Source organism: Patiria miniata, unplaced genomic scaffold, assembly GCF_015706575.1.
Source record: "Patiria miniata isolate m_02_andy unplaced genomic scaffold, ASM1570657v1 HiC_scaffold_22, whole genome shotgun sequence".
In the NCBI taxonomy this organism is placed as follows: domain Eukaryota; kingdom Metazoa; phylum Echinodermata; class Asteroidea; order Valvatida; family Asterinidae; genus Patiria; species Patiria miniata.
Window position 1 is genome coordinate 12,913,675 of NW_024037061.1, and position 13,628 is coordinate 12,927,302.

The window sequence follows — 13,628 nt, forward strand, 5'->3', positions numbered from 1 at the left end:
ACCGTGTATATTTAATCTTCTGCTGACGAAGGGATTTAAATGAAGGGAATGTATGTGTGGATAAAAAATCGATTGTAAAGTAAAACTCAGAAAATCTTACTTATTTTCTAATACATGCCTGATTTGTGATAACATGAATGACGTGCAACTTCAAACCAATAAAACAGATGCAAATACATGTATATTACAAAAATATTTCATCTTTATTGTACCATTTCTTTTTACGTTCTTTTGTCTATTATTAGTTCTCTTCTAGTATTGGGCAGTACAAAAAAAGTAGATTTCTTGTTTGTGCCAGTCGTAGGATTCATTCTCAAAAAGATCCCGACATGGAACTGCATAATTTCTCCCAACAATACAAAAAGATTATAAAACATGGTCTACCACTGGAGTTAAATTACAAGTACAATGGCCAATTTATACAATTTATACATGCGCAAAATTCCATCTTATAATAGTTTATGCGGTACCCGCTGCTATGTACATCAGATTCGAACCGGCCAACTGATCCCGTTAGTTCGGTGGTCGAGTGGTAAGACATCTGCACTAGAAAGCAGGAGGTCATGGGTTTGAGTCCCACCCGAGTGATTTTTTCCAACTTTCACTCGGGAGGTTACACACTGAGTATACAGTGTTTAAAAAACGTCGGTGAAGGGCAAAAACCTGATTTGACTTATATCACCCCGACGCAAAATTCCATCTTATAATAGTTTATGCGGTACCTATTTACTTGTACATGCATATTACGAGGAATGTTAACAATTTCATTGACAATGTGTCCGGAGTATCCGCTGTTAAATGTTTACAATCAGAACATCAACTAACTTCACTTACTTATTGCAAGTTCATCAGTAATCAAAGTCTGCCTTCCATGTCAATAGACCTTATTTAAGAGGAAGCCATTTTCGATCATGTTCCCTGAATCTATTTTATAAATTGTAAACTGCTGAATGGGACGGTGCCAGACTATTTTATGATTTGAGAGCGTGCCGAGCCTCGTTTTCGAAATGTGGCTTAAAACATTAGGGTATGTTTAATCACAAAATTTTCAACTATTCATCAGAGCAGACTGGTACTAGTGTGCAATGAACTTTTATTCATAAATACCTAAGACAGTTTATGCATTCCTATTGGTCGAGAGCCCGTCACGTGGCTGGTCTTAAACGGATGATAAAGACATGGCTAGCTGGTCTTAAACACTTTTCCAGTGTCACAATAAAATGTGGACTCCTAAAAATCCAGTGCCTCTTATCGTTTCATTGGTTGAACGTTCACAATCCTCACGTAGGCATGCGCAACACTACCAGAGAGTCAGAATTGTATAGTTCTAACTTCAAAACGCAACGCGCCAGGTGCGTTCTGCGCGACATCGCGCAGAACATGATACGCGCGCATCAATCTCCATAAAAGGGTTGTTTACATCTTACTCGCCAGCTGAACACTCCATTATTTTGCAAGAGGGATGTTTGAAAAAGCATAAAGTGAATTTGTTGAACAAAATTGGAATGTTTTGAACGAATTATATGATTTTTTTTTTACCGATAATTGCTGATAATTACCCTCGCCTCCGGCTCGGGTAATTATCAGCACCCAGACTATAAGTGGTCTTAAACAGAGTGATAAAAAACTCCGGAGCACACATTTATTCCCTTATTTCATTGCTTTCATTTCTACTCGGAAGTTTCAAAAATGAAGAAAAAAAATCATCCCCATTCAGATTTTGTATTTTTCTCCACTACTGCCTGTGCCCAGTTCTGTCTTATTTTGCCAGAACGCCTCAGACATCAGATTTGCAGTCTACAGCATAACCAATAGAAAACATACATTTCATTGCATTCAAATGTATATCCATGATTTGAATTCATGTCCTACCCTTAGAGAATTGTAGATGTATCAAAAACAAATTACATTATAGTGATATAATTACACTGATTACAAATTACATTAATGGCAAGAACTTTGCTCTGTTGTTTATTTACAATAATTGATTATCCTTCATGATCTCTCATTAGTCAGACTGGTGGTACTCTAGCTTTGGGTCAAGGTCAACTCAACAATGCTCCACAAAGGAACCCTTAGGGTTTCTCCCTAAACTATCTTCCAAGTACTTTTCAAGTGATTTGAAATTTAAAGGTAGAGTAGATCATTTGCAGCTATCCAAAAAGAAACTGAAGGAATGATTGTTGAAAAGGTTACTTGCTTTAAAGATAGTAATGGCAATGAACTTGTGAAATTATTCTTTCTGGCATGCTGTCATTTTAAAGAAAACAAATTTTGAAAGACGCGTCAAGTGACGGATCTCTGGAAATTTCTGTTTAGTAGGTTTGACACGGCGCACATGCGTGTGCAGTTGCTAATATTCGCCGGCTCTTTACGTGATTTACGTAGCTGCAATTGGCTGAATGAGAACGTGTCCCAGATGCTGATTTCGGGCGCAATTCAAAACATAAGCAACTTTTGAATTGAAATAGTGATCCTAGAATATTGTTTTCTCAGAATATACAGCATTCACTGAGCTTATAAGCACCTGTCTTTAGATTTGTTGCTTAAAATTTAATAAATGCTCAAATGATCTACTCTACCGTTTTAAGTCCTATGAATTTTTACATAGCTATTGATTTGGTTACACCTCTATGTTCCGACACCCCTATGTTCCGACTGCACATATTCCTATTCCTAACCCTAACCCTAACCCTAACCGGGAGTAACACAATCTAGGTTGTCGGAACATAGGGGTGTCGGAACATAGAGCAGTCACCATTGATTTTACATAGCATAGAGAAAATGTAAACCCCCCCCCCCACGCGTCAGTTAAGTAGATTTTTCAAGTTCACAGCTGAGGGCCTCTTCATTCACAAAGCCTATAGAATGCACACTGTGAGACTGAGGGAGACAGTAAGGCCACCGTGTACGGTTGGTGTCATAGGTCATTCTTGATGAGAAAATACAGGTCAGCTGTAGCGACGACCAGGGCAACGGCAAGCCCACACAACACTCGCTGCAGGAGGAAAAACAAATCAAAAGATGAAAACGTAAAACAAATGAATGATTTTTCCCCTGTAAATTTTTAGAATTGATTAGTTTTTTCTTCAATTTGATATGAGGTAAAGCATTGTCACATGGAAAACTTTCTCTTGTGATTAAGTCTGCATCTTAACAAAGACCTAGCCCTCAGTGTTGTAGTTGAGGTACTTGTGATGCATCACAAGTTATCACATGTCATCACAAGTCATCACAAATCATCACAAGTCATCACAAGTCCACATAAATCATCACAAGTCATCACCACTCACAAGTCATCACAAGTCATCATAAATCATCACAAGTCATCACAAGTCATCATAAATCATCACAAGTCATCACAACTCATAAGTCATCACAAGTCATCACAAATCATCACACATCATCACAAGTCATCACAAGTCATCAAACATCATCACAGGTCATCACAAGTCATCATAAGTCATCACAAGTCATCATAAATCACCACAAGTCATCACAAGTCAACACAAGTCATCATAAATAAACACAAGTCATCATAAATCATCACAAGTCATCACAAGTCATCATAAATCATCACAAGTCATCACAACTCATAAGTCATCACAAGTCATTGCAAATCATCGAAAGTCATCACAAGTCATCATAAATCATCACAAGTCATCACAAACCCATCCAGTCGGAAGTCAACTCACTAGCTACTCACATTAGCTTTGTTGAAGGCTCCCTTTTATTATTGTTCCTCTCCTTTACTTGTGACTGAACTATTAAATGTACTCGTTATTTACTTGTGACCGGACTTGTAATGAAAAAGCTTATGTGTATCTATTCAAATTTACTGACCCCCCACAAATCATTCAACTTAAGAAGACACTGGCCACTGAAGCTTACCGCCGTGAGTGATTGTCCGGCATAGTACATGGCCATAAAACCAAACACAAACGCCCCGACGATGGTCAGAAAGACGTTGAAGACATTCATCAGTTGCCCCTGAACGCTCTTCACTGTGAAGGACAGAAGTAAACAATCACTTAACATACAGGCAGCAGGTCCAGTTTGGTAAGGAGGAGCACAAGAAAAAGAGTGCAATAAATGAAAATACTAAGTGTAGAAAAAGGGGGGGGGGGAAAGGTGGAATGGGAGGAAAAGGAAACAGATATCATGTCACATCTCAAGGCATGTTGGTCTGCAAGCAAAAACGAATAGGAAGTTGATAAATTCATCAGATATTTGACATTTTTGCATTTGCTTATGATGATAATTGTCAATTCATCAAAAGTGCTTTTCCAAATTGATAGTCATTGTTGTTAATCAAGTTCCAACAACTGGAAAACCTGGAATGTGCACAACTATGTCCTCAAAAGCAGAAAAGCAAAACATATCTACAGACTGGTTAACATAACCGAGGGTTGCTACCGTGGGCGTCAGCAGGATTTTTTTCGGGGGGGGGGGGGGGGGGGGGGGGGGGCAAAGCACATTTTTCTTCCCAACATCCTTCTTCTTACTCTAGCATATTCTCAATTTATCATTTTTCTGAGGATGGGTGGGGGACATTTACCCACCCCACCCCCATTGACACCCCTGCTGACGCCCATTTTGTTAAATGTGTATTTTAAATTAATAGCAAATATGACTTCAAACCTCTTTTTCTTTTCTTTAATTTCTTTTCTATTTTGTCTTCCCTTTTTTGGGGTGCTTTTCCAGGGAGGAGCAAGTGCCCCCCCCCCCCATGCCCCATCCTGGCGACGCCCATGGTTGCCACCATTCACCCGCAGTCATGTTTATCTTTTGCACAGACTGCGAGCTCTGTGCATCATTATGTTAAAATGGAATTCTAAGCATTCAGCACTTACATTCTTGCCCTACGTTTCCTATTGGACTGTTGCCAGCGATCTGCGTGAAAAGAATAACAAAGAGGACAAAAAGGACGAAAGGAAATTGCCATCATTCACACAAAGTAATAATCTCAAGGCTAAGTGGCTATTTAAACACAATTTCATGGTACAAGATAGAAGTACGTCAGGGGTGTGAGTGACCACTGATAAAAATAGCTGAAAACAGCTGAAAAAGGTGTAAAAAAAACCCTGAACTTTGAAAATCTCCTATACTTTTGTACACAGCAAGTGAGGGGAAAAAGCTGAAAAGCTGAAACCCAAAACAAAAATAGCTGAAATCAGCTTTAAAGCTGAGATTTCACACCCCTGTATGTCTACTAGACCCAAGTAAGGTTTAGGTTTTTTTTAGAGGGGAAAAAAGACAAAAAACCTTTTGACTCACATTATTACTGACACTTTTGGTCATCTGTTGGTACTCCCTGTTTGCCTGTTCTGCCCTCAGCCGCTCCAATCTTGCTACCAACTCAGGATTCTGTCGTGTGCCCAAAAAAAGGGAAAGAGTTTAATTAACCCTAACCCTCCAGGGTATTTTGGCTAGAAACCCTGCCAAACGCAGCAACATGCAACACTTGTCTAAGTGACAAGCCTGCCCAGTGTAGCAAGATCCATCAGGTCAAACGTCTCGAGGCCAAACTGCCTCAGAGTCTGTGGTCACCCACTGCAGCAGGATACAACTCTGGCATTGTTCCATGGGACTAGCTCTCAGTGTCTCGGAAGTGGCCGGTTTATGCACTGGTGTTGGTAGCATTTTCCATCAAAGTGCACCAGACTTTTCCACCTGATTCACTGTGCTGCGTCTGGCAGGGTTAGGGTTAACACTAATTATTATGAATGCTTGCTGATCCAAATGAGGGCTGGCCTAGTCCTCTTCGTGCCTGACTATTCGACTGACTGTCACTCTCCCCTTAGCCTGACTGTTGGATGGTGAGGAAAGCTGAGCAGTGCTATTGTATGGGATTACCCCCAGATTGGGACCTTGAGTGCAGAAAAACATGTAAAACAAATTCAGGCCAACTTCACTCACTCTAAAGCCGACAAAATTCTCCAAAATTTTCAAGAGGCAAAGACATGGTCCTCAGTATTTCATCAGCCAATTTGATGAGGTTCCAATTCAATTTTTAAAGGAGACTTTTCTTCAATGTTTTGCACCTGAGAGTGAAGCCAAGTGATTTCAATTTGAAGCCTAAGACTAGACTGGCACACATCCAACTCTTCGAGAAGATTGACCCTTCAGTGTTTTGGTGGCATGACTATGGAAATGTTTTGAATAATAATAGAGACTGAGTACTGGATGTTTGTTTTGACGCAGTACTATAGGGGTGTTGAACTGGTTGTTTTACTACCAGTCTATATTCTAGTGTTGCATGTTTTGCAGGAACCAAATGAAACATTCATTGGGGATTTTTTCAAAAGGTATATTGTGAAAATCATTGCCAGGATCTACCTCTTTTAATGTGCAAAATGCTGCATATCATCCCCATGATATTGAAAGAATCTAACAGAAATAGGGTTAAGAAAAATGAATCAGTGAACAATGTAAATAATTTTCGAAATCAATTGAAGTGTTTTTGCTAACTCACTCTTTTGGGTTGTGGAAGTGGTGGGAAAAATACTTCACTACCTTCCATCAGCTGATGAAGGTACATCCCCGGCTTTCCGTCTGAGAAACAAAAAAAGATAAAACCCGACAATTTGTTGTTATTTAAGAACCTTACTAATATTATGCAGCACAGGCGACAATTGATAGGCGCATAACACCCTGTGCACAAACCCTCAAGACTCAAGTCAGTTATACTATAGAGTGGTCTGAAAAAAAAAATTCAGTAGGGGGCCTAAATGCTTCAATATTTTCCCGGCTAAATTTGACTTTTGCAATGATGGGCCTTTATTGAATTTGAGATGATAAACGAAGAACAAAGTGGCGTCAGGTTGCAACATTCTTTCCAAAACTACCCTTAAAGCATTTAATTTTAAGTAAAATTTGACGACCATCATTGTGTTAGGACGCCCTCAAGAGTTTAAACAATCAATGAAAAAGCTAACGTTAACCTGATTCCAAATATTTATGCAGTTTTCGAATAGTCGAAAAGGGTATGCTTGGCGTTTCTTCCGGGTTTTCTTTATTCCTTAGTTTTGCGTATCCTCTCAGCTCATTTTGGAATTCTTCAGGTACGTCCTCGCGTAATAAAACGCCATCGATTTCATCGTACATTCGCTCCGTTAAAACTACGAGCGTCGCCATCTTGAAATTTACTTCAGGGGTCAAGGGTCGTTCTTTAAACATTATTATTTTTTTACAAATACATGTAGCCTCAAAAATTAACTTTAAAAATATTAATAAATAAATGCTGCTTTTTTTAAAAAAAGTTGATTTTGTATCAATTATTTTTTGTATTATTAATTATTTAGTTCGAAAGTAAACAGAGTTAAAACTGAATTAAAAATAAATGCATAAGTTTGAAACGTGTCTAGTAAAAACACTATACAATTACCTCGTCCCCAGGAGAGTGCAATTTGACAAAACTTACATGTGTGATCTTAGCGACGGAGATCGTGCATCAAGGTACAAGGTTGCAACACCCTGGGACGATCTTTGCAATTGCATGAAACTTCAGAAAAGATGGAGCAGTTATACTCGATTCCCTTCGCAGTTTTGGAGTGTCCAAACCTGAAATTGAAGTGGCCAACATGGCTACACGCACCATCAGCGATGACTGTCTACTTTGTCGTCCTTGGTTCTTATTTTCTTGTTACAGGGGGTGAGTTTTATTTATTCAAACATTCCTAGACAGAATTGCAGTGACCGGTCATTGCCAGTGTACATGGTCATGATGGTGTAGTTCCTCCCCCTCCTCCCCGGGGGGGGGGGGGGGGGGGATGTAAACAGGTGGGGTGCATGTCAATCATTTTATAAATCAATAACAAGTATTCACAAAAGCCACATGAAATGATGAATGTAGGCTATGTAATATTAATAATATGTTTATTGATTAACCCTAACCGCCCTGAATCCTCCAAAATCCTTTTTGCAAATTGGAGGAATTTGCAGGATTGAGGTTACATGGCAAAAGTGCGTTACTGATTTCGGAGTATGCACTGTGTCAAGGTCTTGGGCCAGACCTGTGTTCTTTATGGTCAGCCGTGCATAAATTTAGTCCTTGATTATACTTGAAATCCTCCGCACTGCTCCAAGATGTCACTGCCTCTGCCTCAACCTATTGACAGTCATAGCCGGAGGATTTTGCAGGATTCAGGCAGTGGTCACCCCTCCATGGACCATAATCAAGAAATAACGGAGGAATTTGCAGGATTAAGGCTATATGCTATTTTTCCATGAGGCCAATTGGAGGATTTTGCAGGATTGAGGCTACATCCTAGCAAAAAGGCCTAGGGAGTTAGGGTTAAGGTAGAAATGACAAAACATCAATTTCAACACAAAAATGACAAAAAATATTTTAAAAACATTTCAAAAAATACTCTGGTGCTAGCATTTTTGTTTTGTTTATGTATTTTTGTACTGGTTTTTATATTTGTGTCGATGGTCAACAACACTTGTTGGGAACCATTAATGGATCTGTGCAATTGCCCCCAACATAATCAAATTATTGTTTTTCTATGAATTGTATAGGTTTAATCTATGATGTCATCGTGGAGCCGCCAAGTGTTGGCTCAACAACAGATGAAAACGGCCATCAAAGACCTGTAAGTGTGGTTACCTCTACTCTCCCAAAAAGGCTTTAAACCACCTGATATGAATTGTATTCGTAGCTCTGTCATGTCTGTTCCTTGCTCTATGCTCCATGTATTGTGCTTATATAGAACCACACAGTAGGCCCTAACCATAATGAATGAGCTACATGCTTTGAATACAACAGACGCTAAACTAAAGAGGAATGTTGAAATTGTGTGTATCAAAAGTACATGTATGTCCCAGCAGCAACATATTCTACTTTTTTGTTATTTAAACATTTTTTTTATCTGCACACAACTGAGAAAACTACAGGTCTTTCTTTGCCATTCCAGAGAACTCATGCTTATAACCGTATCTCCCGAGTCATTTTGGGAACCATTTTTGTAGTCATATCCCAGACTAGGACTTGGAGTGTTCTGAAAAGTGCAAAACTAAATCAGGCCAACTTTACTCACTCTTTAATAGCCAGCAAATTTCTCCAAAACTTCCATTGGGCAAAGAAAAGGTCCTCAGTATTTCACCAACTAAATTTGCAGACTCAATTCAATTGAACGAGACATTTCTTCAATATTCTGCACATGAGAGGGAAGTCAAGTGAATTGAGGCTAAAGACTAGACTGGCACATGTCCAACCATGGTCCAACTATTTGAAAAGACTGACCTCTTTATTCAGTGTCATTAGTCTGGTGGCTGACTATGGAGAAATGTGTAGTAAATGAAGATTGTTCCTGGTTCATGCCACTTGTTTCTTTTGGCATGGTTGATTGATGCAGTACTGAAGCGGTGTTGGACTGGTTGTTTCATGTGCCAGTCTATTTTCTTGTTTTGCAAGTTTTCAATACCTTAACTTTTGGGACTGTCATACACAGTATTGAGAGTCCCAAATTTTCGGACTAGTCATCCTGAACCAACCAACTACCTTCATCAATCCTGCAAAATTCTCCTAAACCTCCAGGTGAATTTATAAGGCTCCAGGAAGGTAAATGATTAAGGTATAACATTTTGCTTCATTCCCGTATTAAAAAAAACCTTCATTATTTTCAGGTGGCCTTCATGCCTTACCGAGTCAACGGCCAATACATCATGGAGGGTCTCGCATCCAGCTTTCTCTTCACAGTCGGAGGCCTCGGTTTCGTCATTCTGGACAAGTCTAACGCTCCCATGATGCCCAAGCTGAACCGATTCCTTCTCTTGTTTGTCAGCTTTGTCTGCATTCTGGTCTCGTTCTTCATGTGTCGGGTCTTCATGAGGATGAAACTACCGTAAGTGGCTCATCCCTCCCGTCCCCCCATCCCCCTCCCCAAAGGCTTGGTCAACTCCACTCAGTTCAACAAATCAGTTCTCTTCCCCTGCCATGCCTTTTACACAGGCTAGTCACCAACAGTCAGATCATATTTCAAGCAAGCACTGTGACTAGTCAAATTCAGTAAACCAACAAAAGCAGGCAAGTGGTAGGCACAGCTGGCTTATAGTCAACCACCTACAGTCAAAGCACAGCTATATCAAGTTATATACAGTTACAGCCAGTCAATCCTTTTTTATGTAGCTCTTAACTGTTAAAAACAGTCACTTGACTGCTTTTGACTGAAAGGACAACTTTGCACAGTGTATGTTTGCATAGGAGGGTAAATGTGTTAATTTGCATTAAAGGGAATGTACATCATTTGCTTTTGCTGTAATTTTCAAAAATGAACTATTTGAGGGGTTAGTATAATAGATCAAATATTGTTACACTGACATGTTTGAAGTTTTGTGTTCGAAAATGCTGGAAAAACCAAGAAAAACAAAAAAGTTCAAGTAGTCTGGTACCTTGACTCCACTAAAGATAAAATCGATCAATTTATAGATGCCAGAAAATTGTAAGGTAAGGCAACCAGTCTAGCTGGCCTGCACCCGTTCATGAACATGTAACCAATAGCAAACAAAATTTGGACTGAAAACAAGTGTAAAGTTGGAGCAGTAGTTGAAAAATAGTTAGGTTTTTCCAACGGTGGTCGGCCGACCACCGTTGGAAATGTATACAAAAATACCATTTTCTTGAAAATGACTTCACACCAGGTGCCATAATTTTACAGGATGCTTTAGACTGTCATTTACTAACATCCTAGTAAGGTATTTCGTAAAAACTTGGTAGTTTTATTTTTCGATGTTTGCAAATGTTGTATATTCCCTTTAAAGGTTTGTGACTTTTTGTTTGCAAAATTTGTTTTGTGACAAAATGGGGAACCGCCAAAATAGGGTTGGATAGCTCAGTCGGTAGAGCACTGGAATGGCTATCCGGAGGTCGCAGGTTCAAACCCTGATCCAGTCAATTTCTTTGTTCAACTTAAGATCTGATTGTAATGCACCTAGTCAGTTTCCCTTTGTGTTTAATTGGGAAAGAAGGAAGAAAACAAACAACACGCAGGAAAAAAATCGGGCCAGAGAACAAACAATTTCAAATATACAGATCATGTTGTGACCTAGCTTATGACACTGACTGCGGTCGTATCGATCCCAACTATAGTTGGTATCTATACATGCAGTTAAATGCTTTTTTTGTAGGTGTAACAATCGTTGAGACATCATTCCTTGGAAATAATCGGGTAGAATAATGACTGATTTTTTTTTAACACTGTGATGTTTTTTCTTTCAGGGGCTACTTGCAGGGATAAGAATTCAATCAGCAGCGCTAGTAGGGCCATCAGCCGCTACCCTCTTCTTACACAGTCACTGACCCGATGACCTTTTGACCTTTCACCTGGTGACCTTTTGATCTTTGACCTCTCCCTGCCCCTATATTGAAACAACATATGTGATGCGATCAAGCAACATGAGTCGTTTGTCGACCCTGGTCAAAAAAAGTTTTATTGCAGATTTGAAAAGAGTACAACCTCAGCATTACTGCTGTGAAAACCGCATGCTGATGCCATCTTTAGTTCACTAATTATGGAAGTTGAAACACCAAGAGATGTGATGAAGTGATGTGATGAAGTGGCCCTATTTTGGCCTATATCTCCAAATAAAAATTCCCCACGAACGACTCATTTAGCTTGATCGCATCACACATATCAACTGGAAAGGAGCATCCTCTACAAGGTCCTATTGTTACCCACTTCAGATGAAAAACAATTGCAAAGTAGCCTCCTTTTTGCATTAGGTTTGTACTATATTGAGGTACAACCATCTTGGTATGGCTCCTAGAAGGCAAGACATTATCACAGAACAGTGGACACTCTGGATGCCAGATTCTTTTTTTCTTACAAGTATGGTAACTTGTCACAACTCTTCCTGAGACAACACCACAAGTCTTTTAAATTGTTTACAGCACTGGTAAGCATCAAACTAAGAGCAATAATAAATTAAGAAGGATAATGTCACAAATTGTTGATGGTTTGATTCTAATGTTTGAAACAATCATAACAAAAGGAAGAAAGATGCAAAGTCAGATTAGAGAAATTTCAGATGATTAAAATAGATATTTCTCATTGGACTAACGTTTTTGGGAGTTGCTGATAGCTTGTTCTTTGTTTTAATGCAAATCAGCTGATTGCTTGTTCTTTGTTTTAATGCAGATCAGTCATTAGAACTCAATTACTGACAATATCATTCATAGTCAACGGAGACTTATGAATAAAATCACAAGGTAAATAACATTTACAAAGGTGGATTTGGTTAGTTTTCTTTCACATATTGTTACTTTCTTTTAGGTTGATTCTGGTTTTCAGTTGTGTAAGAGCCAAAAATGTGTGTTTAAGGATGTTTTAAAGTTTTTTTCTGGATAAAGTTAAGTAAAATGCGATGGGGAAATGAGATTTCCAAAGAAGTTGTGAATTTGCCATTTTTTGGAAAATAAAATTTCATTGAAAATTTACCTCCATGTGCATCTGCTCGTCATTTTGTTAAATTTTGTCATGTTTACAAAACCCCCAGCTACATTGGAAAGACTTGAATAAGGCCTCTTTACCCTCCCTGCCCCACCTTTTAGACATTTAAAAAAAACATTAATTCAATTTCGAATGAGACATGGAACGAAAAAGTCGGTGTTGTTCCTTGCTCAAAGTTATTGAATTATTTCTTCACAAAATTTGAATTATTACTACTGCCAGACAATAATTGGCTCATGCAGGGCGGGTTCATTGTTGCGTAAAATTACAGCAACTTTTCAGAAGGTTGTGGACGCCAAAATCGGGAAAATTATTTTATTCGTTTAATAAATGATCTGGTTGTTGGTTTTTCGGAACAGACAGACACCTGTTCTTTGTGCACCGGGCCCGCGAGGGCGCCATTTACTAGGACCGCGGCAGTTTTCCGTGCAGTCGGGTTCCATTTCATTGTATTCAGCTGCAACGTGGTATCCAACGGTACATCGTAAAAATGCAACGTGTTTGTGAATAGAATGACATTGGCACCCGTCTGTAATTTATCGGAAATCTCATTTACATGTGCACAATCGCGCGTTCACAGGGTATCAGACCACCGCGCCGCGCAGTTATTCCGCAAAATGTACGCAATGGACGACAACCTAACGTAGCACGAGTCGGAAAAGTAGCCATAAAAATGGCGCAAATAAGCAAGAAAATGAAGACCAAGCGGGCCCATCTGGTGGACGCCAAGAAGATGGAGGCCAAGAAGTCTCGCCAGGAGGAGGTGGATGAAATCTGCGTGGTGGGCTACCAGTGCAGGCTTTTCCGAGATGATGAGCGCGCTTTGGCGATCGATCGTGAGGAACATCTGATCCCGTGGATGGGCGAAGCGTCGCTGATGATTGACCGGTGAGTTGGTGACGTTTTACCCGCTTTTGCCTTGCGCGTGGCGCGGCACCTGTTTTGGGTGCTGGGAGTGTTCGGTATGTACGTGGAGGTCCATATGGATGTTTTACATGTACCATAACCATGATTACTGTTGTAACTACCTAAATTTCAACATCAATTTCAGACTTTGCTAAACTGCTAAAGAAAGTGTTTTTCATGTTATTATTTAAAACCATGAAAATATCTGCCATTGATGAAATTGAAAAGCATTAAAAATGTCAACAGGATAAATCTTTTTTTATAATAATA

At 39.4% G+C, this 13,628-nt stretch overlaps 3 protein-coding genes across 5 annotated transcripts in view; 2 read left to right on the plus strand and 1 right to left on the minus strand.

The window, feature by feature from the left end:
* Positions 1–2,779: 2,779 nt before the first annotated feature.
* Positions 2,780–7,151, minus strand: LOC119729950 (transmembrane protein 199-like). The gene is made up of 6 exons (XM_038202741.1): positions 6,945–7,151; positions 6,476–6,555; positions 5,278–5,367; positions 4,854–4,893; positions 3,892–4,004; positions 2,780–2,998 (listed from the first exon to the last, which is right to left on the minus strand). Exons 1-6 carry the CDS (start codon positions 7,135–7,137, stop codon positions 2,921–2,923), a joined length of 594 nt encoding a protein of 197 aa, XP_038058669.1. The 5' UTR covers positions 7,138–7,151; the 3' UTR covers positions 2,780–2,920.
* A 281-nt stretch (positions 7,152–7,432) lies between these two features.
* LOC119729951 (oligosaccharyltransferase complex subunit ostc-B-like) lies at positions 7,433–12,423 on the plus strand. Of its 2 annotated transcripts, XR_005271321.1 has the most exons (5): positions 7,433–7,654; positions 8,524–8,597; positions 9,631–9,848; positions 11,222–11,378; positions 11,634–12,423. XR_005271321.1 is itself a non-coding variant. In XM_038202742.1 (4 exons), the coding sequence occupies exons 1-4, from the start codon at positions 7,516–7,518 to the stop codon at positions 11,238–11,240; spliced, it is 450 nt and encodes a 149-aa protein (XP_038058670.1). In that variant the 5' UTR covers positions 7,433–7,515; the 3' UTR covers positions 11,241–11,451. The 2 variants fall into 2 exon arrangements, 1 of the variants encoding a protein (XP_038058670.1); XM_038202742.1 differs by lacking the exon at positions 11,634–12,423 and having other exon boundaries at positions 11,222–11,451.
* Positions 12,424–13,009: 586 nt separating this feature from the next.
* LOC119729952 (splicing factor, suppressor of white-apricot homolog) overlaps positions 13,010–13,628 on the plus strand; it is a 55,504-nt gene continuing 54,885 nt past the window's right edge. For both annotated transcript variants that reach the window (XM_038202743.1, XM_038202744.1), the window contains exon 1: positions 13,010–13,340. In XM_038202743.1, coding sequence (XP_038058671.1) covers positions 13,126–13,340 — 215 coding nt within the window. In that variant the 5' untranslated portion in view covers positions 13,010–13,125. The remainder of the gene's footprint in view (positions 13,341–13,628) is intronic.